The following is a 25,497-nucleotide window of genomic DNA, read 5'->3' on the forward strand; positions in this document are numbered from 1 at the left end:
TATATTTAATGAATAAATTAGTAGTTTAGGAACATGGGTTTTAAATGTAACAAACCGGGACCCTATGGGTTACATTTGACACCACATTTTTGGCATGCTTTCTGCAGATGTACTGAGTGATTAAGACACTGGTCTCTGGGGGGAAGTTAATTTGACTGTGTGCCCATCAAATCAGAAATTAAATAAAGTAAATTCAGATAAATTAGTTGGAGTGATTTCTGTTCATTTTTATCCAAAATAATACTTAGGTGCTGTGTGTCACAAATTTGGTGGGGTTTGGTGTAATGTTTTTCAGATAAAAACTCAAAAAAAGAAAAATTCCAAGTTAATCAATATATAGAGAGACAATCGTTTAATATGTTTTCCTTGCACATAGAGCTGTTCTGTATTTACTGAACAATAATGTTTGCTTGTGTAATGGTGACCCCTTTTCATGAAGTGATGCATTTATAAGAAATACATGAACAAAACTGCCTCTAAAAGTGATTTGTATGAACAATAACCCTGATATTTAGTGTGTTAAATCACGAGGGTACTTCAAAAATGTCTTAGCTTCACCCAGAAAGAAAATGAGCTGGAGGCTCAAGATATGACCTTCTTCCCGGAAGGGTAACCAAACCTTGAATATTGGTGGACAAAGTGCATTGAAGTTAAAGGAGACCATTTTGAAAAATAATGCAAGAACCAGCCCAGTCTCACGTTTTGTTTTTTTTTCATCCTCCCGTCACGAAATGATTCAAATTTTTTGTGACGGGGTTTTTTAACTCACTAATACGAACCCTACTCCTACCCCCAACCCTAACCATAACCTTCCCCCTGCTGCACTTTTAATTACGTGCAGCCATCACGGAATGAATTACAATGAATTTGTGCTGCCATGGTGAAAATTTTGCACTTTTTGTGACAATATAAAGAACCAATAGATTAATGTATATTTCGTGCTGCTGAATCATGACAATCCGTGAGACTGGGTTGCAAGAACACACCTGTGATGTTTTCTGGGTGAGGCTGAGGACATTTTGAAGTACCCTTGTTTTTATGGCCTATGAAAATGGAGAAACTTTGTATGTAAATGACTTTGATTCCAAATTAATGAATTAAAGTTGAACGTTCACACTGCAGGCACGTCATGTTTGTTTAATTTTACCTTAATTGTGGTGGTGTTCAAAAACATTGACTGTGTCCATTTTAATTTATTTATTTATTCATGACCAGATCATCACTAAATTGTAGAGCAGGTAGCTCAGTGGATAAGGAGCTAGTCTGCCAATATGCAGACCTGGGTTTGTATCCCACTCATGCGACCTGTTGTGTTCTTGAACAAGACATTTTACATTATCTCAGTTCACCCAGCTGTACATGGCTGGAAAGTAACCTGTGCTGGGCTGGCGTCCCATCCAGGGGGGTCATAGACTCTCATCTGATTGATGCTAAAGTATCAAGAGATTAGCAGCAGCACCAGTGGGCCTCATCCATTCAGTAGAGAATCAATATGTAATCCAAGTGGATTATCTGTTGATTGTAATGCAGGACTGAGCATCATCTTTGTGACCTTTATATTTCACCTCTTACAGGAAAAAAGCACAAGTCATTCTCTGTTTGTCCATCGTTCTTTGACTTTTGTGTGCAGTTCTGTATTTTTGTGCAATTGTTTTCCAACTTCCTGTCTGCACGTTTATTTTCACTCAGATTTTTGTCCATTCATTAAGAGACTGTCTGTGCTGGAGTGCTTTCATTGAACATTAGTTTGACTCTGTTTCATCCGTGATGAGTTCCAACTGGATTTCTTCATTGTCAAATATTTCCTTGCCTCCAGCAAAGTGGATTCATCCACAGAGACAAGTGCATAAACAGGCCACTGTGGGCAGAAGCTTGCACACACTGCAGCCCGGCACAGCCTGGTGCAGATCACCAATAATGACAGTGTTATTTCAGGAAAAGCACAGAGCTGTGCTTGTATATGAAAAGTTATTTATACATATTGTTAGCTCAGTGTGAGGAAGTTGTACCCACTTGAATGAAACAGGCATTGCTGTATGCAGTTGTTCATGTTCCACCCAAAAACCATCTGGAAAATACGCTATGACAATGATCATAATGCCCCCCCCCCCACACACACACACATGCTTACACACACTCCACATTTTGCTCATCATGTAAATCATGATATGTACATGTGACATGTGGGGGGAGGTGTTGCTGTTTTGTTTATGTGTAGCCTGACTGTTACATGTTATCAGTTAATAGGAAAGGAAAAATGTCTCAAATTCACTCTTCAGTTGCATTACGGCAGTTCTTCTCAAATAGTGGGGCGATGCCAGGGAACATGCTTTTTTCCCGTACTAGAAAAAAAGTGTAATTTCACATCCACTACAGTAGGTGGCAGTGGCACTCTCATTGTCAAGAGTGTGTGCAGGGAGTATTGAGGACTCTAGCGTAATGGAACGCAGCTCTATGTAGGATTTTTTCACACTACGGTTATTCCTGGGGGGTAACAGAAAATAATTGAGAAGCACTGCATTATGGTGAAATGGAAGCTATAGACATTGGTGTCAACAAAAGCTGATGAGTTTGTATAACCACAAAATACAATGCACGAATTATTACAGGATGAATACTGTCAAAAATCTATAGTCTCACTATCAATGCTCAGTAAAGGGTTTGGTTAATAAAATCAAAAGCTCTGTTCATCCATAAATCACAGTGACAGCCAACATGGCTCACAGGATTTGTAATCTGTGCCACAAGCACAGGATCACAGTTTGTGGCGAGCAGAATTATAGGTTGTGAGAATGAAATTCTGATGTCAGCAGTTACACCCAAAATCACCATCTCATTTCTACAGTAACTGTAGCAACAGTATATAATTTTCAAGCAAACGTCCAGGTTCTACATAGAACCGGTCCGAAAGCACCTCTGTTCCTGTCAAGAAGCCACCTAAAGAAGATTCTTCCTATACCTCCTATATACACATGGTATCATTGTGTTGAGTGTTATTAATCTACTGCTTAGTATTTGAAGCTGCTCTAAGACCTGGCCAGGTTTGGCACTGTTTCTCACCGTAATGACCAAACGTGCAACTCTGCACACCTTGGCTGATTTCTCCAACCAGTCAGGCACTGATTCATCCTGAGTAAGCACACCACTCAATGAAAATTTGGAAAAGTTGTTTTTTTCCAGACCTCTGTCAGAATCCTGGCCACGTGAACGAGTCTCAGCTCGGGATGGCCTGGAGCAAGTCTGGCACAATTCTCTGTAACACTGGCTGAAGTTGTTCTACACTCCAGACAAACTGAATTCCAGGACTTATTATTTTGGGGTAACTCTTTCCATCGGCAGCATGAAAATTGGATTGAGTTGCACCAAGCCCACATTGGACAATCCCCTATTGAGCGCAAGTTGTTCCAAAGCAGCCAGGAGTCTGACTGAGCCCTAAGTTTAATCAGCATTTCCTAACAACATCAAGCAGCACACCGAGACCCCCATCTTATCGCAGCCATTCACAAGCTGTGCAGAGTCTTTGCCTCTACTGGTCTTGGCCAGGTGTGAGAGCTACTTGGGTCACTTTGAGATTCTCAAACATGAAATCATTTTCTCTGTTGTCTCTAAATATGGAAATAACTTGTGACTTGTAAAAAATCTTAAATGAACAGTTGTAATATTTGGGCTCTCTTTCTATCTCTAAAATTCTGCTTCCTGAGTTCTTATGTATTTTAATGTTGTGTGGAAAGCAGACTGATGTGGGATAAGCTCCCAGTCCCCCGTCCCCGTAACCCCTGATTGGATTAAGGGGTTATAGAAAATGAGTGAATGAATATTGTGTGGAAAATGAAGTTGTTGTTCCCACCACAGTCTTTGCAAGGTGTCCCAGATTTCTGTGGTGTGTTTTCTCAGTGATGGAAGCTGTCCATTTTAACAGCAATGAAGGACTTAATTAGTCTGTTTGGTTTTTTCTTACTGAGATTCTGCCTGAGGTCCAAACTAGTCTTAACAATATGTGGAAAGATGACTTGGACGCTTGCACTCTGTCATATTTAAAGCCTTGGTCATTTCACACACGTTTGCAGAATTCACATGCATGGATTCAGAGCCATGTGAGCAAATACATGCAAACACCCTGGAGAAAAGATAAGCATTTGTTATGTGCAGACTATTCTGTGAATAAATAACCACTTCTTTGTCTTCTGAATCCCACTCATCCTCATTTCATATCCACAGATGGTGCCATCCTTCCCACCGCTCTGCACATGAACTTGAATACACAAGTAAAAGCATGTGAGAATATATTTGAATTCACTGTCATTCCTCATAACAAATCACCTACACTGAATTTCATATATGAATTTAGATTTGACAGGAGCTCCTGTACACATCATTCACATAATCACCTGGATTAGCATCAACACATACATTATCTGTCAGTTATTCTTTAGCCAGAAGCTTTTCCCAGTGGTCTGACTGGAGCTGTGTCCTTTGTGCTGACTGCTTAGGATCTATATTGGTAAGATGCTGGAGGATTTTGACTGCGTGTAGGTGGACAGAACCAAGCCCGAACACTCCATTAGTTTGCATACACAGTATGTCTGGGAGGGAAAAAAATAGTGCAGTAGCTACAGGTTGACAGAAATGGAAGCACAACCCCAATTCCAATGAAGTTGGGACGCTGTGTGAAATGTAAATAAAAACAGAATACAATGATTGGCAAATCGTCTTCAACCTATATTCAATTGAATACACCACAAACACAAGATATTTAATGTTCAAACTGATAGACTTTTTTGTCTTTGTGCAGATATTTGCTCATTTTGAAATGGATGCCTGCAACACATTTCAAAAAAGCTGGAACAGGGTCAACAAAAGACTGGGAAAGTTGAATGCTCAAAGAACACCTGTTTGGAACATTCCACAGGTGAACAGGTGAATTGGAAACAGGTGAGTATCATGATTGGGTATAAAAGGAGCATCCCAAAAGGCTTATCCGTTCACAAGCAAAGATAGACGAGGATCATCACTTTGTGAACATCTGTGTGAAAAAATAGTGCAACAGTTTAAGAACAATGTTTCTCAATGTTCAATTGCAAGGAATTTAGGGATTCCATCATCTACAGTCCATAATATAATCAGAAGATTCAGAGAATCTGGCGAACTTTCTACACATAAGCGGCAATCCTGAAAACCAACATTGAATGCCCGTGACCTTCGATCCCTCAGGCGGCACTGCATTAAAAACCGACATCATTGTGTAACGTATCTTATCGTGTGGGCTCAGGAACACTTCAGAAAACCATTGTCATTTAACACAGTTTGTCGCTACATCTACAAGTGCAAGTTAAAACTCTATCATGCAAAGCAAAAGTCATACATCAACAACATCCAGAAACCCCGCCACCTTCTCTGGGCCCAACCTCATTTGAAATGGACAGACACAAAGTGGAAAAGTGTGCTGTTGTCTGATGAGATCCACATTTCAAATTGTTTTTGGAAATCGTGGACGTCGTGTCCTCCGGACAAAAGAGGAAAAAGACCATCCAGATTGTTACCAGCGCAAACTTCAAAAGCCAGCATCTGTAATGGTATGGGGGTGTGTTAGTGCCCATGTGTTGCGTGTGCGTGGGCAACTTACACATCTGTGATGCACCATCAATGCTGAAAGGTACATCCAGGTTTTAGAGCAACACATGCTGCCATCCAAGCAACGTCTTTTTCAGGGACATCCCTGGTTATTTCAGCAAGACAATGCCAAGCCACATTCTGCATGTGTTACAACAGAATGGCTTTGTAATAAAAGAGTGCGGGTACTAGACTGGCCTGCCTGCAGTCCAGACCTGTCGCCCACTGAAAATGTGTGGCGCATTATGAAGCGCAAAATACGACAACGGAGACCCCAGACTGTTGATCAACTGAAGTCGTACATCAAGCAAGAATGGGAAAGAATTCCACCTACCAAGCTTCAACAACTAGTGTCCACAGTTCCCAAATGCTTATTGAGTGTTGTTAGAAGGAAAGTTGATGTAACACAGTGGTAAACATACCACTGTCCCAGCTTTTTTGAAACATGTTGCAGGCATCCATTTCAAAATGAGCAAATATTTGCACAAAAATAAAGTTTATCAGTATGAACATTAAATATCTTGTCTTTGTGGTGTATTCAACTGAATATAGGTTGAAGAGGATATGCAAATCATTATATTCTGTTCTTATTTACATTTTACACAACATCTCAACTTCATTGGAATTGGGGTTGTACATGCTACAGTATAATATACAAATAATGACTGGTTATTGCAGTGGTAAAAATATTTGTTGAAAGATGGATCATTCTAACGACCTCTGCTCCACCTCATTCCTTTTCATTCGTTTTCTATACATGCTTACTTCACTCAAGGGTAAAGGGGACGGGGGGGGGGGGGGGGGTGCTCTTAGAATCTGTCCCAGCAGTCATAAAGTGAAATCCAGGGGTACACCCTGGACAGGACGGCAGTCTATTGCCGGGCTATACACATTCACACTATCACGCACACCCACAGTCAATTCAAAGTTCCCAATTCACCTAACATGCATGTCTTTGGCAGTGGAAGGAAAGTGGAACACCTGGAAAGAAACCACGTGAACACAGGTAGAACATGCAAACTCCACAAAGAAAACAAGGGAGAAGTCAAAGGGACTTACTAAAGGGACTCACAGGCTACATTTAAGAGACTTAATATCTTCCTTAAATAAGATGATAGAGGAGGCCAGGACGAGTTATTTTAATCGCCTGATTGCCTCCAATAAAAGAAATCCTAAAGTGCTTTTTGACACAATCAGCTCTCTTGTGTCACCTGCTGCCGTCACTCCTGTTATCTCTAAAACTAGTTGGGAGGGGTTCCTGGATTTCTTTATTGATAAGGTTAGAGTTATAAAGGACAACCTGCCTCCATGCCATGGTCCCCAGCACTGGGAACCTCCCACTCAGTGCTGGACCTCATTTGAGCCTGTTACTGTAGAGGACATCTCAACCATCATGAATAAAGTGAAGCCATCCTCTGGTATTTTGGATGTTCTTCCGTTTAAACTGTTTGTGAATGTATTTGACTCCATCGGGCCCTACATTGCTAAAATGTTTAATATATCTTTGTCGAGTGGTGTGTTTCCCTGTTATTTTAAACATGCCATTGTGGAACCACAGTTAAAGAAAGCTGGATTGGATTCTACAGAGCTCAAGAACTTTAGGCCAATATCTAAAACCCCTTTCTTGGCCAAAGTCTTGGAAAAGGTAGTCTGTGCTCAGTTGAGATCGTTTTTGCAGGCTAACAACATCCATGACACTTTTCAATCTGGGTACCGTGAGTTTCATTCTACTGAAACAGCCCTGTTGAAGGTGTCTAGTGACATGATGATGGCAGCTGACACTGGCAAATGTTCTGTGCTGATTCTGTTTGATCTGTCTTCGGCGTTTGATACCGTTGACCATGGCATTCTGATAAACAGATTGCGGGATTTGGTTGGAATGTCAGGTTGTGTTTTAGAGTGGTTTACCTCTTACCTGACTGGTAGAACTTTTAGTGTGACGGTGGGCAATGCAGTGTCGGAATCTGCAGATCTTCTGTGGGGTGTGCCACAGGGATCGGTCTTGGGACCTGTTTTGTTCTCGTTGTATCTCCTTCCTCTCAGCAAGCTGATCCAGCAATTCAGTGATGTGTCCTATCATTTGTATGCCGATGATCTGCAGCTGTACTGCTCTTTTAAGACAACTGAGCCACAGAAACTCTGCTCTCTCACAAATTGTTTGGCCAAAATTAAGGAATGGCTCACTGAGAACAGTCTGCAGTTAAATTCCAATAAGACTGAGACTCTGATTGTAGCACCAGATAGTGCTGTACCTGGAATTAAGCAGCATCTCGGTAGCCTAAGCTGCATGGTCAAAAGCAGCCTGCGTAACCTGGGTGTCATTTTGGATGGAGGGATGTCTTTGGAGCAGTACACAAATTACCTGGTTAAGAACTGTTTTTTCCAAATTCGGAACATCTCTAAGCTCCGTAAGATGGTGACTTTAAAAGAGGTTGAGATGATTGTTCATGCGTTCGTCTCATCGCATTTGGATTATTGTAACAGTCTCTTCACCTGTCTGAATAAGAAGGAGTTGGCCTGCCTGCAGGTTGTGCAAAATTGTGCTGCGCGCCTGCTTACCCGCACCCGCAGGAGGGACCATATTACTCCTATTCTTAATACTTTGCATTGGCTGCCTGTCTCCTACAGGATTCATTACAAAATCCTGGTATTGACTTTTAGAGCTCTGCATGGACAGGCACCGGAGTACATCAGGGACCTGATCCAGCCTTATGCTTCCTCCAGGAGCCTCAGGTCGTCCAATCAGAACCTGTTGATGGTTCCTCTGACCCGTTTTAAAACTCGCGGGGACAGATCTTTTAAAGTGGTGGCGCCTAGCCTCTGGAATGAGCTTCCCTGTGCCCTTCGTTCTCTGGATTGTATAGATACTTTTAGAAGGCAACTAAAGACACATTTCTTTAAGTTAGCTTTTTAGCCTAATATTGTATTTTATTGTTTTCGTATGTTATTTTTAGATTATTTTTGTATGCCATGTGCAGCGCTTTGTGACACTGGTCTGTGAAAGGCGCTTTATAAATAAAGCTTACTTACTTACTTACTATCATGGAAGCATTTTTACAGGAAGCTAATGGAGCCGTGCAATCTTGTTGAATTAATGTGTCAAACGCATATCATGTCATAATGGAGACATCCCATAGTGCAAAACAGATGGAAGAAAAATGTACCGATGGTACCAAAAATGCATGCTTGTGAAAACGGCCATGCAATGGGACATCACATAGAGTCCACCAATCAAATGATAAGGCTCTGTTCAAGTGTTTTATAGACGTTGTTGTGGAAGGAAACCAATGTAAGAAAGCAGATGCTTAAGTTTGGCATCATATAACAGAGACATGGAATAATCTTTCTAAAGGTGAAGGCCGAGTCTTTATTTGTATCTTGCAGGTTGCAGGAGAAATGTCTCTTAAAAGAAAAAGGTCTTGGAACGGCCTCATTAGGGGGGTAATTAACTGATACAAATCAAAAATAGATTTAAAAGTACTGTATTCTCTGGCTTAGAAGTTGCACCTGTCAAAAAAGCACCTTGAAGAGGAAAAAACACCTTTTTTCTGTATTATCAGCTCTTGAATTTCCTTATGATTTGTTGTGATGCACTTTTATTATTGACAGTTATTCTTTTCATGTTCGCATTTATTTTGTTTAGTGCTTTGATTCTTGAGAAAGACCAATATACATAGTTATAATACACGTAGTTACTGCTATCATTATTAGCAATCATGAACTTTTTTCAGTAAATAAGTTGCACACGTCCTCCCAAACTAGTAAAAAAAAATTAATAAATAAAGCAACCAACCAACAAACAAACAAAAAACCCATGACTTATACTCCAGAAAATATGGTGATAGATATGACTACATAGACACTACATGGACAACTGATTAAATTAATTAAATTAAATGAATTGATCTAAATGTTCTACAATCCAGTTAATGGATTGATTCCAAATCAGTTTAGTTAACCATGTTTTGCAGCTACATCCGCATCTTCAAACTCTTTTAAAAATTCAAACATTGGCATGATGCTGTTCACAGAAATGTTTAACTCTGTGAAGTAAAACAAAATCAACATTTCTGATAGTGGAAGGCTGTATAAAGGATAAATGTGCCCATTTGAACCCTACATTCAGCACACAATTTGTTAAAACTGGTATACAGGTTCAGAAGGAGAACATCACGCTATACCATTCATGCTATGCTAACAACAGCTGGTTTCTTCTGGGCTTTTTCTGTGCTGTGCTTTCTGGTACTGTATATGGTGCTGCCCCCAGTGGTGAGCCAAAGGTAAGCAGAGGCAGAGCCAAAGTGCAGCAGCACATCAAAAAACTGAAGGTTTTTCTTGAACTATGTATTTGAAGGTAAGCAATGCCATGTTTTGTGTATTCTAAATTATAGAAAATGAAATGTCACCTTAAACAGATTTGTATCAGATTGTAGTATGACATCAGTACGACTTGTTCCATAATGAAAGTATTGATCCTGAATCAAACTATAACCCATGTATCTAGATGTGCATCATATCGTATTGTTTTACAAAGAAGAGATCCTCATCCTTAGCGCATAATCTCTTAGCAGAGACTGAAAGAGGCAGATTTTAGCTGCTCATAGGTTCCAGTTGGTGTGACCAACACACCGTACTGGACAATATTATCCTTCATCCTCATATGCTCCCCCTCAAACTACCCACTCACTGCAGACTGCTCCAAGCAACGTTTACCCTGAAAAATCAGAGAGCAGAAAGAAGAGGAGGGAAGAGGAGGATGACATTAATAGCCAGGAGCTTCCCACATTCAAATGTCAGTTTTTTTTTTTTTTCTGGACCTGCTGAGGGATGGGCAGCTCCAAAAGTAATTACTTTGAACAAGCCTCCAGGAAATGGATTGTTTGGTATCACAAAGACATGATGAGGAGTAACTAGAGCCATAAAGAACGAACGTGTGTAATAACCTTTAATGAGACTTTTGTGTGTGTGTGTGTGTGTGTGTGTGTGCGTGTGTGTGTGTGTGTGTGCGTGTGCGTGTGCATGTGTGTGCGTGTGTGTATTCATGCTTGTTACAGCACAATGAAAAGGTCTTAATTGAGTGATGTGAGACTGTTTCAATTTTCCTCTTTGGAGGAACAAATTGTGACACAAATGCCCATGTAAGGTCAAGCTCTTGAGATATACAGTATGCGAGGCAATCAACACTCAGGTGTTACGGTGTTGTTTTTGTTTTGTTGCAACTTGAATTATTAAAATTTCTAATAAGTCAAACATGTTCCACCTTTCTGTTATTAAATGTTTAAAGGGCATATCTCACTGCAGTCAACACTATCTTTTAAAAGAACTTAACTTGTGTGAATCCTGATGTAGCTGATAAAAATAAATTAGCTATGCAGTGTTGGAAAAATGCACAAAGATTCAGAGCTATTTTTAGCCATAAAATTGACATAACCTCAGGTGCTGACTTTTACCTGCCTGAAGTTCACGCCGCCTGTGTCCACTTCATGACTTCCTACAGTACATACAGTTAATCTGGGCTTTTTTTGTTTCCAAATGTAATATGACTTTAATATGGCTTTAATTTGGCTTTCAAATCAAACTCTTTGTAACCCACAGAGTATTCAGAAATAACTAAACAACATCGCATACGTCTAAATAAGACTGAATAATCATGATGATTACATACCTCGAAAGTGCTGTTTCCGATTTCACTCCTGCTGTGTTCACACACAGATCCATGTAGAATTATTGTTCCGCTGTCTTTTCACCACAGGAAAATAGTCTTGCTCCACCAGAATCTGGCCGCCGCTAGCTTAGCTTAGCTATCGGTTTAGCTCAACTTGGACAGTAACACAAACATTGAAGCTGGTCCACGTCCGGGCTGTCCTGTTAACAGTGGTCTCTCATCACATTCTGTCTGATTCCGTGATCACAGGCGCGGCTCCCTCAGAGAGACTGGCTGGTGTCCTGCATGTAGCAACTTTGCACCAAGGCGCGATGCCATGGCGCAAACCTCAAACACAGCCGGTTCCACATTTTCAGGAAACATGCTTTAAGAATTTTATCCTGGTCTCACAAAAAGGAAATCTGTGGTTAGATCTATGTTTTGAAGACCATTCCCACGCTGTGCTGGGCTTCACTTACTGCTGTTTGTCCAAGATGCAGTATAAAAGAACTCTCACTTTCCTCCTCAAAATATTATCTTTGGAAAATCTAACCTATTAAGCAACACTAGTTGTTTTAGTGCATCCTTGTAAAACAGATTTTAACCATTTTAACGTATTCACCATGAAAGTCCACAAAAAAACACAGATTTCACAATGTAAAATATTCCAGTTTTGCCTATTTATTTCAATAGAGCCACTCAAGAGGTGGGACCTGATATGATGCCACCATAATTCATATTTGTGACAGCTTAAATCCTGCGCCCGATTTTTCAAACAGTTGACTTTCCTCAAATTTCTGAATCTGAATGGCACAAGTTAGATTTAAGATGGATTGTTTTCTTTCCTTTTTGAGCCAGATTTACCAAGGTCCGAACACAAATGTGGCTTGGCTAGCTTGGAAATCATCATAAAATACTTCTGGGGTCACGAGGTCAGCATTTGGGTCATCTGCAAAAGTTGTGCGCAGCCTTCCACAAAATTCTGAAGTTAAACTTTGCCCAAACCTTGTATAGCATAGGTAAACAAAACTGTTCCACATGGAGCCATCTCTTGGCAACGGCATGCCCGAGGCCGTTATGCCCATGAAACCATTGACTAACGTAAGACGGCCAGTCTACAAGTTTAGCCATTGATGTGAAACGATAATTAAATGGATAATGTTGGACGACTAACCTTAGTCGACTAAGTTTAGTAGACTGAAAGATTAGATTGCTTTATGAAACTGGGCCCTGGTGTGATCACGTGTTCTGCAGTTATGAGACTGCTTGGAAATGGCATTTGGGGGAGTTATGGAATGAAATAAGCATTCAGTTCGCAAGCAACAGCTCTGCTGGACATTTCTGCAGCCAACACGCCAATTGCACGCTCCTTTCAAAGCATGTTACATCTGTGGCATTGTGCTGTGTGATAAAACTGCGCCTTTTATGTACTTTTGCTTGACATCTCAACTTTGGAATACACTAATTTATAAAATCATGTGGCCAGCTGAGCATTCTTGTTCATAATGCTTCACATATTTACATGATACGGTAAACCTCAGTCAAAATTCAGAACAGAATATCTAATCCTATGTAGAATACATTGAAGGTGACAGACTAATATGCATGACCAATCCGTATCTTTCTACTTTCAGCACACATTCTGGTGTTTTTGTGAGTGTCGCCACAAGAGGGAGGAAATAATGTTTTGGTGATGAAACGTGGCCATAAGATATATTGTCAAAAATGTAGACTGGGAAAACTGCGGTGTATCTGGAAATTCTTCAACAGTAAATAATCTGTTTTACTGCACACAGCTCTGCTACATGCTGGCTTCAGGCTTTTAATGGATGGAGATGAATACAGAGACTCGGTGTTCAGAGGGAATGTGAGCGGCACTGCAGTAAAACTGGAGCAGCCATGCCCTGATGTAACCAGATCTTTAATCTTTATGATCTTACGCTTCGTTTGCATCAGTAAACGACACATGAACTCGTCAGAATGTTTGCCTGCTTCATCTCTGGAACAATAAGGCCTGGGCTCAGCAGAAAATGAAATATGAGGCCGATAAATAGTATTTCCATTATTTTGCTGTGTGTCACCTGACTGGGGTGAAGATGGCATTGATCTCCTGGCAGCTCCAGGGTGTTTGTCACTTGCTTACTTCAACTCCACCATCTGTCTCAAAGACATCAAGTAAGACTATCGTTTTTCCTTTGCTGTAGAGTACACAGTGTGGAACACAGGCAAATAGGAATTACGGAGCTACAGCGAGGACCTTGCTTCTCACACGGCTCTCCAAACGTTGTGCATGGGTCATAGAAAACAAAATGCAGAGCAAATGGAAAGCCAAGAAACTACAATTATCAATAAGAAGCTCATCATCTGCACTAACACACAACGCCGTCTTACGCGAGCGTTAAGTCATGTTTTCCTGCAGAAGGCTTTTACATATGTTGAGGCAAATAAGTATTTGACCCACTGTAGATTTTGCAAGTTTTCCCACCTACAAAGACCAGAGAGGTCTGTTATTTTTATCGTAGGTGCACTTCAACTGTGAGAGACAGAATCTAAAAAAAATAAAAATAAAAAAAAATCCGAAAAACACATTGTATGATTTTTAAGTAATTAATTTGCATTTTATTGCATGAAATAAGTATTTGATCACCTACCAACTGGCTCTCACAGACCTGTTCATTTTTCTTTAAGAGGCCCTCCTATTCTGCACTCTTTACCTGTATTAATTGCACCTGTTTGAACTTGTTCCCTGTATAAAAGACACCTGCCCACACACTCAGTCAATCACACTCCAACCTGTTCACCATGGCCAAGACCAAAGAGCTGTCTAAGGACACACTTGTACAAGGCTGGGATGGACTACAGGACAGCAGGCAAGCAGCTTGGAGAGAAGACAACAACTGTTGGTGTAAAATGGAAGAAACACAAGATGACTATCAGTCTTCGGTCTGGTATTCCATGCAAGATCTCACCTCGTGGGGTAAGGAGGATTCTGAGAAAGCCCAGAACTATACCGGAGGACCTGGTCAATGACCTGAAGAGAGCTGGGACCACAGTCACAAAGATTACATTAGTAACACATGATGCTGTCATGGTTTAAAATCCTGCAGGGCAGCAAGGTCCCCCTGCCCAATCCAGCACATGTCTGGGCTCGTTTGAAGTTCACCAGTGACCATCTGGATGATCCAGAGGAGGCATGGGCATGGTGTCAACACCACTCGCTGTGTTTGAAGGATGAGAACAATCCCAACATCACCCCAATAATAAAGCATGTGGGTGGAAACATTATTTTTGGGATGCTTTTTTGCAAAGGGGGAACAGGATGACAAACAATCTGCTTCCCTCAGTAAGAGCATTGAAGATGGGTTGTGGCTGGGTCTTAAAGCATGACAATGACCTGAAATACACAGGCAGGGCAACTAAGGAGGGGCTCCATAAGAAGCCTATCAAGGGCTCTCGAGTGGCCGAGCCAGTTTCCAGACCTGAACCCAATAAAAAAATCTTTGGGGGTAGCTGAAACTCAAAACCTGAAAGATCTGGAGAAGATCTGTATGGATGAGTGGACCAAAAATCCCTGCTGCAGTGTGCAAACTTGGTCAAGAACTACAGGAAACGTCTGACCTCAGTAATTACAAACAAAGGTTTCTATACCAAATATTAAGGTCTGTTTTTCTGTTGTATCAAATACTTATTTCATGTAATAAAATGCAAATACAAATACAATGTGATTTTCTGAATTTTTTTTTTTTTTTTTAGATTCTGTCTCTCACAGTTGAAGTGTACCTACAATAAAAATTACAGACCTCCATTCTTTGCAGGTAGGAAAACTGCAAAATTGACAGTGGATCAAATATTTTTTGCTGCACTGTAGTAGACGTCAGTGATTTTGACCTTTAACCTTTTGACTCCAAGATCTACAGGCTTCTTGGGGTAACTGTGCCTAACACACATATCACATTTGGTGACAATCAGTCAATTAGGAAAGAAGTTAATGTGCTCACAGGACTTTATAAAGTATACTTCAGTGTCCTTTACCATTGACCTTTTGACCCCAAGACAAAGGATTTTTGGGGTCAATATACCGAACACACATACCAGGTTTGGTGACAATCAAGAGGTTAAAAAAAGGTATTACACTCACTAGATTTTTTTTTGCAAAATACACTCAAGTAGTGCTGGGTTGAAAAGATTGATTCGCTGAGTTTTAATTGATTCTCATTTTAAATCCCATAGATCAATTCATACATCCAATGATCGATTTTTAAAAAAAAATGTATATATGCACTTATCACCAGTGTTGAATCAGCGTCGCTGAAGAAATGACGATGCCGTTGGTCTGTTCCGCTGTTTCCGAGGGTGTGAAAATGATCATTTCTCTTCGTTGATTGTGGACCCGCTGGTTCTGATTTAGAAGCAGGTCCACAATTTATTCATCAACCTTTGTCAAAGCTATTTAAAGATGTCAGTCATGATGACCAGGACTCTTGTCTGTTGCAGGCAACAAAAAAGAATCGTCCCCTGTTTAATTCACACAGGGGTGTCCCAGCTTTTTTGAAACGTGTTGCAGGCATCCAATTCAAAATTAGCAAATATTTGCACAAAATAATACAGTTTATCAGTTTGAACATTAAATATCTTGTCTTTGTGGTGTATTCAATTGAATATAGGTTGAAGAGGATTTCCAAATCATTGTATTCTGTTTTTATTTATGTTTTACACAACGTCCCATCTTCATTGGAATTGAGGTTGTAGACTGGATGGGCATACTCCAAAGAGTTTATATATGAGTACTAGAGTCCGCACTCCCAATGCTGCACACTAAACAAAAATGTCTCTTCATGGACAGCGACATGACGTCTCCTAGCCGGGCAAAATATTGATGAAGTACCCGGATGTTAATGCATTTTCAATAGGGATTCGCGACTGAACACACTCAGAAAAATACTTGCAAAATATGTGTTAAAATGCCATTTTGACCTGGATATCGAGCCAGTAAAATTAATTTACATTAAATCATGTCAGGAAAGTATTAAACTTACTCTGACACACACACACAATCCCACATATTAGTGTTGAAAGTTAAACGGATCTGCGCGGTTCAAGCTGCTGAGCTGAGGCGTCCTGCTGCAGCTGCTGCTGTGTTCAATGCAGCGTGGCTCCTAAAACCATTACAATACATTTATATATGTTATATTTTTACACAATTATCCTTTATTGACCGAGTTTCATTCATGAAGTCAGTGGTGTGGGTACACATCTCTATGTGTGGGTGTGACTGTGAGGGGCAGAGCGCGGGTCATTATAATCTCATTATTTTAAGGTGCAAATTAAAAAAAATCCCCAGTCTTGTCGAACAATTTTAATCACTAATGACAGGTATTTTAACTAGACATTGGTCTAGCAGTGGAAAATATCAACTAGACATAAATGAAGAGTTAATGGTCCGTGTCATCGTGTACGGCAGGAAACACAGCTGTTTTTCATCCATATATCACGGACAAAGTGACAAGAATAACCAAAACCACTTACTTATGGAAGGAAATATTGTCTCCCTTATTCCTCCATTTGTGGCTTTGCCAACATGCGCAGCTTTCCGGCATATTCCACCTGTTTCTTAACGAGACTAATTGGACTTCTATGCACGCAAATCACTAACTTGCCCGGAATTAAAATGGCGATCACGCCTCATTGCCGGCACACGGCTCAGTGCAAGTGCGGCCTCTAGTTCTCATATATAACCTCTTTGGCATACTCCCAGGCCCCCTCCAGGATCCTTGTGAGTGTAAAGAGCTGGTCGGCTGTTCCAGGACCAGGACGGAACCCACATTGTTCCTCTTCAATCAGAAGAGTGACTACCGGCCAAACCCTCCTTTCCAGCACCCTGGAGTAGACTTTACCAGTGAGGCTGAGTAGTGTGATGCCCCTGTAGTTGGCACAAACTCTCTGGTCCCCCTTTTTAAATATGGGGACCACCACCCCACTTTGCCACCCCTTAGGCACTGCCCAGACCTCAATGCAGTGTTGAAGAGACACCTCATCCAAGAGAGTCTCTCCAAACCCAGAGCCTTCAGCATTTCTGGACGGATCCCTTCAACCCCGGAGGTCTTGCCACTGAGGAGTTGTTTGACTACCTCAGTGACTTCCACCAGGGAAATTAATGATAATTCTCCATCAGCTTCCAGCTCTGCCCCTTTATTGTTATTGTGCATACAATTGAAGGTGGTGTGTAATTCCTGAACATCTGATGCAGCATAACAGGCAGATTATGTACCTCAACCTCACTTGCTTTGAGGTTGAGGTACGTACAGTAATAGGTGGAAGCATTCATTGTTTTCATTTTGAAAAGCGTTGTGCTGAGATGCATATAAGAGCACATATGGATATAAAGAGCAGCCCACATGTGTGTCTGTCACCCAGCTGATGTAAATGAATACTGTAAGCCTATGTATGTAGGGTTCAAACCCATGTGTTTACTGTGTCTGTATACCGTAGGGCATTGTTTAAACAACAGGAGTGTCAGAGAGACCAAATTAGCATCTAAGAGATCATTTATTCATGAATGGCAGTGCATTCCATGTTGTGTAGGCTGCATGTGAATCACTAATGTTGTGAAAAGAATCACGAGATTTGCACTCAGCAGAGATGCTGACACAGCTCGGAGTCCTGATGGCACAGATTTGGGGAGCAACAGAATCCATGACAAAGGAATATGTGTTTAGGAAACAAAGTAGGCAGCACGGTGGTTCTCTCCATGTTTGCATGGGTTTCATCCAGGTGCTCCAGTTATCTCCCACGTCCAAAGACATGCAAGTTAGGCGAATTGGAAACTTTAAAAATTGGCCGCAAGAGACCGTGAAAGACTCATATCGGCCAATATTATGGGTTGCCCAATATATTGGTCAGGCTTTAAAAAGTGCACTTTTAACAATGCACAAGAATCTCACATGAAAAGAGCTGATAAAAATCAAATGGACTCCCATTTTTGCTGTTGCATTTCCAACGCCATGGGCCGGCAATCCGTATTTGTCAGATGTATTTTCTCCAAACTGTGTCAAATAATCTCCATTATGTTGCTCATTACATGTTTACTTGTCCATCTTGCTTGTTTTTTGGAATTTAAGTATCAGCTCAGGGGGGTGTGCACATGTACTGCACAAAGTTCCTGTTTCCTATTTAACCTTTATTTAACCAGGTTAGTCCCCTTGAGATTGAGATCTGTTTTACAAGGGAGACCTGGACAATTTTTAAAGTTTCCAGTTCACCTAACCTGCATGTCTTTATGTGTGGGAGGAAGCTGGAGCACCCGGAGGGAATCCACGCAACCATGTGGTGAACATGCAAACTCCATACAGAAAGGCTACAGGTGGGAATCAGTCTCATGACCTTCTTGCTGTGAGGCAACAGTGCTAACCACTAAGCCACCATGCTGCCTGTAAATTCACCCATAGGGAAATGATGTGTTAAAAAATGAGTTCCACAGGCAGAAAAAGGGTGCAACTTGTACTCCATTGCGAATTATGCCCCCCCACCCCCCGAAGACACAGGTGCAACTTACTGGATGTTCTGTAAAATACAGTATGTGGCCTTTATAAGCTATTGCTTTAATTTCAAACCTCATAACCCTGTTACATTGACTTTTTACACCACATCTAGAGACACATGTGGTCAGGCCGTGCGCTATCTTTGGTGGCCGTAGTTTGATTTTCTGAGTGTAATCAGGCAGCACCAGCCATCCCACCCACACAACATCTGTCAGCGTGGGTAATAAGAACACCATGTAAAATGGTTCATTTAAACAATCAGTGTGGGCTGATGTCTGTGCTCATATGTTGTTTGTCTTACTGATTTACCAGGAGGCAGCAGCTGTATTATCATCCATATTTCTCTCCTGTCTCTAGATTTTGACCCCAGTCTTGGGTTGATGACTGGAATTACGCCCATTAACCCATTAATACCAGGCATGGGAATTGTGCCTGCACCGCTCTCCCAGGATGCACCACCTGTTGTCAAGGAGATCATCCACTGCAAGAGCTGCACACTCTTCCCCCCAAACCCCAGTAAGTAAAAAAAAACAAAAAAAAAACAAAAGAATCAAGCAGCCAAATGTGATAATTTGTACATTTTAGCAATATGATCTCTCAATTTATTATAAAGCAAATGTGTACATTTCATACTATTTTAATGTACATTTAATTGCAGTGATTAAGGAATACTTTAAATCAGCAGGGAAACAAAGAGTCCACATTTGTTGAGTCACATACAACACATCTCTTATACTTATTGAGGAGGCACGTTATTCTTATTTATTTATTTATTTATTTTTTATTGCTTGTTGGTTAGAGTGGCTGTGAGTTTTGTTGATCAAACAAAAACGGGATATTATAATGTTACTTTTGCACTTTCGCTATTAATAAGCTGTACTAAAGAATGAACTAAAGAAAAAGTTGACAGCATAAACAATCATGCTAACACTGTTGGTTAGCATGGTTAGCAAAACCCATAATTAGCATTTTCTTTAATATAGCCTTTTAATACAACCCCAACTCACAAAAAGTGACGTTAACATATGCAGTCATACTGCAGTCGACACTAGGGTGTCAAAATCCAACCCCTCATCCGTGTACTGACACCTGGTTAACAGATCAAGTAGGTGATTGCCTGTTGGGGTGCACCGATGGGGACCTTTTGTGCCCTGTGGCTGCTATGGTAACCATGAAGGCCCAACAGGAACCCTGAACGCAAGACGGCTAACAAGGCTATGGTGAAACAAGAAGTCCTCAACAGCGGACCAGGTGGAGAAGGTGATGTTTTGTAAGCCAATGGCTGTGAAGGCAAATGAAGGCTGCAGCAGGTTCTCATACCCCATCCTTCTGGGTTTTCCCAGCCATTGGACCAGGTTAAGGATCTGTCAAGGACCGTCTGTTTGCAATGACATTTCCACATTAAACAACCCAATCAGTCATTGGCAATCCTTGTTACCACCAAGAGATTACCATGATGATGGCGATGATTTGACACTGTTGGTTGGCATAGCTAGCATCATCCACAATTACTGTTTTCTTTGCAGCAAATGCACCATGTTGAAGGTTTACTGTCTGACATGAAGGGCAGCTCACCCACTGATCTGTATATATTACTGGATAGCTCATTGCCCCACACACTCCATACAATCCGCTGAAGCAAACTGGCGGCCATCTTACCACTTGCAACTTATGCAGACCGCACATAGACAGTTTATTAGAACATCAACAATTTCAAGTAATAACTGAGCTGATTCTCTCATTTACTTATTTTGGTTCTTCAGATAATGTAAGATTGATCCCTCTAATCTATGCCTGCCATGATTAGCTATTTGATTTATTTTCATTCTTTCTTTTATTACGTTGACACTTTTTTTGCTTCTATTCTCACTTACTCATATCTATTGGGACAAATACTCAATACTAAAAATTATCATTCTTTAATCAAAGTTTACACAAGTTTTGTGCAATCATCAGCAAGCTTATATATATATATATATATATATATATATATGTATATATGTATATACATATATATGTATATTTATAGATATATATATATGTATATATATATATATATATGTATATATATATACGAGGTCTATTAGAAAAGTATCCGACATTATTTTTTCAAAAACCATATGGATTTGAATCACGTGTGATTGCGTCAGACAAGCTTGAACCCTCGTGCGCATTTGTGTGAGTTTTTCCATGCCTGTCGGTTGCGGTTTTCCTGTGAGCAGGCTTTGAGTGAGGAGTGGTCCAGCCCCCTCGTCGGATTTTCATTGCCAGGAAATGGCGGAATGATTTGGGCTTTTTTTCCATCAGAATTTTTTCAGAAACTGTTAGAGACTGGCAGCTGGAAACCATTAGAAAAATTTATCTGACTTTCGGTGAAAATGTTACGGGCTTGGTAGAGAATAAGGAGTGTTACTGTCCCTTTAAGGACGGCCCCCAGCGGCTGTGGGGCGCGCCGCGCTCCGAAGCCACCATCGACAGGCTGAACAACCATTTCATTTCTAAACAGATGGCTGTCTGGATCCGTGACCATTGTGTGCCATTTCTCTGGTTATCACAAGAGCTGGACATCAACCATTTTCCGGCAGATTTCACTTTTAACAAGAGATTTTGTCATGGAAAGCCGAGCGGAGGCTTCGCGCATCACGATGGATTTGTTACTGGAGCGAGACAAAACCACCTCCGTTTTGGTCTCACAGGACGGCTTAGAGATGGCGTTCAGACAGCTGTCGGTGGTTTTTCCATTGAGTGATTATCCGAGAAATTGTGGATGTGCCTGGACATGCCAGAACATGTCCCGTGAGGCTTCATCACGGCATTGGTTTGCACCATGCGGCACCGCCACGTCGCGCGGAATTCCTCCGCACGTCTGTCTCAATGTGCCAAAAAAGTGCTGATGTTCATGACTTTTCACAATTCCTGTGCTAGTCAGACAACGTCCCGGATAAAACACACCGTCCAGTTTGGAAATGAACGGCACATTCCACTGTTACAGGAGTTTTTGTCATGGAAAGAGGAGCGGAGGCTTCGCGCGTCGCGGCGGTGCCGCATGGCGCAAAGCAACGCCCTGATGAAGCGTTCAGACAGCTGTCTGAACGCCATCTCAAAGCCGTCCTGTGAGACCAAAAAGGAGGTGGTTTTGTCTCGCTCCAGTAGCGAATCCATCGTGACGCGCGAAGCCTCCGCTCAGCTTTCCATGACAAAATCTCTTGTTAAAAGTGAAATCTGCCGGAAAATGGTTGATGTCCAGCTCTTGTGATAACCAGAGAAATGGCACACGATGGTCACGGATCCAGACAGCCATCCGTTTAGAAATGAAATGGTTGTTCAGCCTGTCGATGGTGGCTTCGGAGCGCGGCGTGCCCCACAGCCACTGGGGGCCGTCCTTAAAGCAACAGTAACACTCCTTATTCTCTACCAAGCCCATAACGTGTGTGTGTGTATGTATTGGTACCATATCATGAACAAAAGTGGATGGATAACAAAAGTCATGATGGGTAATACAGAAATAGTGGATTTTTTAAATAGCTGCACTAAAAGAATAAAACACCACTTAACTAGAACTCTTCAAATTATTGTTCATTATTATCACTTTACCGAGGCGTTGCTAGGCCGGTATTGTAGATCTACGTCGACGCTACCTGGCTATGTCCGCCCGCTGAGCGTAAACAAATGACGTCATAGCGCTCGCAGCCCAAGAACTGTACGCAGAGGGGGGGAAAAAAACTGTCCACAGAGGAAAAGATGAAAAGGCAAGAAGTGTGTTTTGGTCCCAATATTGATATTCCGGATTATTTTCTCATGGATAGTACAACAATGAACACCAGCTAAAGCAGCCAGCTTGATGAGGACGCACTGCTGAATTTGGAAAATTACTTTTGTTCATTTTGTAAAATAAAATAAAAAAAACCTGAATTAAAGCTCTTACCACGTATTATCATTCTAAAACGCAACATGCCGGGCACTCTCCAGCTCTTAAATGGTACTAGCGTGTTGTTCGTGGGGATCCATGACCTCTAGATTGGGTAGTGTTTATAAAATAGGTAGCTGATATTTTTTCAAGAGTGGTAATAAATTATGCAAAGTTTCAGTAATGAGTTGGAATGGCGTGCGAGTCCAGAATGTTTTTAGAACCTTAGACCTTAGACCTCAACAGTTTTTAGAAGAAGAACTCAACCCTTTTATTTTCTGTTAACTACTGTTAATGAACTATGCATCATAGATGATGTGCCCCAGATGGGGTCATGGCAGTTTGTATTCATGATATCAGACTCTTAGTTAAGGTTTGTGACCACTGGAGCAGTCTGGAGCAGTGAAGTCTGGAGTAATGTCTGTTAAAGCGTAATTTTGGTTTATCACGACTGACTCTGAATCATCCATTTCTTTAGTTGTCTTTTCCCAAATTAAAAAGAACCCCAACTTGGGGTCGCTGTTCTCATTGACTGAACAACATTCAGTTATTTGGTCAGTGTGCAACTTACAGAAGGTGATCAGTCATTCTATCATGTTAAGACTCAAGGGGCCAAAACCCACAGCAGCCACAGTTCTTCAGGTATTGATTGACAGTGATGGCAAGATTTGTTACGAGACATCCATAAATCCAACATCCTTAGTGTTCCATTGCTGGTTGAGTTCTCATACACCCTGATAATCGTGTTTATCATATATAAGAAGCCTGATTATTGGAGATTACATCAGTCAACACTCAGGATGCCTTCTAAAATTCTGAAATCACTTTGTAGCCAAAAGGATTTCATTGTCATGGATTAAATGATCTGTTAACATTGTTTTAATGTGTGTGCGAAAAGCACTCTGCACTTACTGCTCAAAGTTACTGTATCTTCATTCATACATTCTTCCACACTTGGTATTTTCAGCCTTAATATAACATTAAAATTTATGAGTCATTTGTGTTTCAGATTTACTTCCTACATCCTCTTTTTGCCAGCAGATTTGAACAGATGTGTTATTTTGCAGGTCTGCATTCCCTAATGGACCTCTTTATGTGTGCATTGTGTTTCTAACTTCACTGTGTTATGACTTTCAGTTCCTTTGTAGTTTTTGCTATATTGTTTACTTCTGTGGTAAAATACGAGGTCTATTAGAAAAGTATCCGACCTTATTATTTTTTTCAAAAACCATATGGATTTGAATCACATGTGATTACATCAGACATGCTTGAACCCTCGTAGGCATGCGAGAGTCTTTTCACGCCTGTCGGTTACGTCATTCGCCTGTGGGCAGTCTTTGAGTGAGGAGTCGCCCACCCTCTCGTCAATTTTTTTCATTGTTTAGGAATGGCTCAGAGACTGCTGCTTTGTTTGATCAAACTTTTTTCAAAACTGTAAGGCACAACTGAGTGGACACCATTCGATAAATTCAGCTGGTTTTCGGTAAAAATTTTAACGGCTGATGAGAGATTTTGGTCTGGTACTGTCGCCGTAAGGACGGCCCACGGTGCCTGACGGCGATCTGCGCTTCGAGGCGGCAGCGTCTCGCCATTTCAAGTTGAAAACTTCCACATTTCAGGCTCTGTTGACCAGGTAAGTCGTCAGAGAACAGAGAACTTTCAGAAGAAGTCGGCATGAGGAGTTTATTCGGACATTCCATTGTTAACGGACATTTTGTAATGAAAGAACGTGCGGGCAGAGTCGCATGTCGGGCCGGACCCAACCACGGGGGGTCGCAACAGGAAAAACACCTCCGCTGGAAACCTTAATGGGCAAGTTGGAACATGCCCAAGCTGTTAAACAATTTCTCAGTTGCTCACTTGTTGAAAGCCATCAAAAGCCGCCTGAATTTTACAAATGGTTTTCAACACGGAGCTGTTTTTCCTGTCGCGGCGCACACAGATTTGCTGAGTCGTCACGGAAACGACTCGGCGAATTTGCGCGCACGTCTTTCATTAAAAAATGTCCTTAAACAGTGGAATGTCCGCATAAAGTCCTCATGCCGGCCTCTTCTGAATCTTCTCTGTTCTCATGACGTCCTGGGTGAATTAAGCCTTAAATTAGGATGTTTTCAGGTTGAAACAGGCCGACGACGGCGCCTGGAAGTGCTACACGACGTCCTGCTCTGTGGGAAGTCCTTACACCGACAGAAACACCCCATAATCTCTCATCAGCCGTTAAACTTTTCACCGAAAACCAGCTTAATTTCTCGAATAGTGTCCACTCGGATATTCCTCACAGGTCCAGAAAAAATTTTGATAAAGCAACGCGCGCCGTCTCGAGCAGCGTGTGAAACAAAGGAATTCAGCTGAGAGGGCGGGACCACATCTCACTCAAGGCCTGCCCACAGGGAAATGATGTCACCGACACGCGTGAAAAAACTCACGCATGCGCACGAGGGTTCAAGCATGATTGGTGTAATCGCACGTCATTCAAATCCATATAGTTAAAAAAAATAATAAAAGGGTCGGTTTATTATCTAATAGACCTCGTATACCCAGAGGGTGGATGATGTCAGCACACACATTTCTATTTGTTGAGCCTAAAAGAAACAGCGTTTTTTTTAAATGATAATAACATTAGCATTGATTAAATGCATGTTTAAATTTGAGCTCAACGTGTAAAGTTGTTTCTTTCCCTGTTTGCTTTGATAGAAAATGTCTGGTTCATCTGCACAGTGTCAAGCACAGTTTTAGCTAAAACTCTGTGCTTTTGCCAGGGGAGATATTATTTTCATCTTCTCTTGATTTGTTCAGAT

At 41.2% G+C, this 25,497-nt stretch overlaps 1 protein-coding gene and 1 long non-coding RNA gene across 4 annotated transcripts in view; both read left to right on the top strand.

Annotated features, from left to right (window-relative positions):
- Nucleotides 1-25,497, top strand: part of LOC117520619 (ecto-NOX disulfide-thiol exchanger 2-like) — a 324,436-nt gene that overhangs the window by 214,805 nt on the left and 84,134 nt on the right. For all 3 annotated transcript variants that reach the window (XM_034181930.1, XM_034181931.1, XM_034181932.1), the window contains one exon: nt 19,150-19,308. In XM_034181930.1, the coding sequence (XP_034037821.1) occupies nt 19,150-19,308 (159 nt within the window). The remainder of the gene's footprint in view (nt 1-19,149; nt 19,309-25,497) is intronic.
- On the top strand, nt 9,745-15,746 carry LOC117520621. The gene is made up of 3 exons (XR_004563707.1): nt 9,745-9,756; nt 10,479-10,488; nt 15,547-15,746. It is a non-coding gene; the product is annotated as an uncharacterized LOC117520621 (long non-coding RNA).

This window comes from Thalassophryne amazonica, chromosome 11, assembly GCF_902500255.1.
Source record: "Thalassophryne amazonica chromosome 11, fThaAma1.1, whole genome shotgun sequence".
Classification (NCBI taxonomy): Eukaryota; Metazoa; Chordata; class Actinopteri; order Batrachoidiformes; family Batrachoididae; genus Thalassophryne; species Thalassophryne amazonica.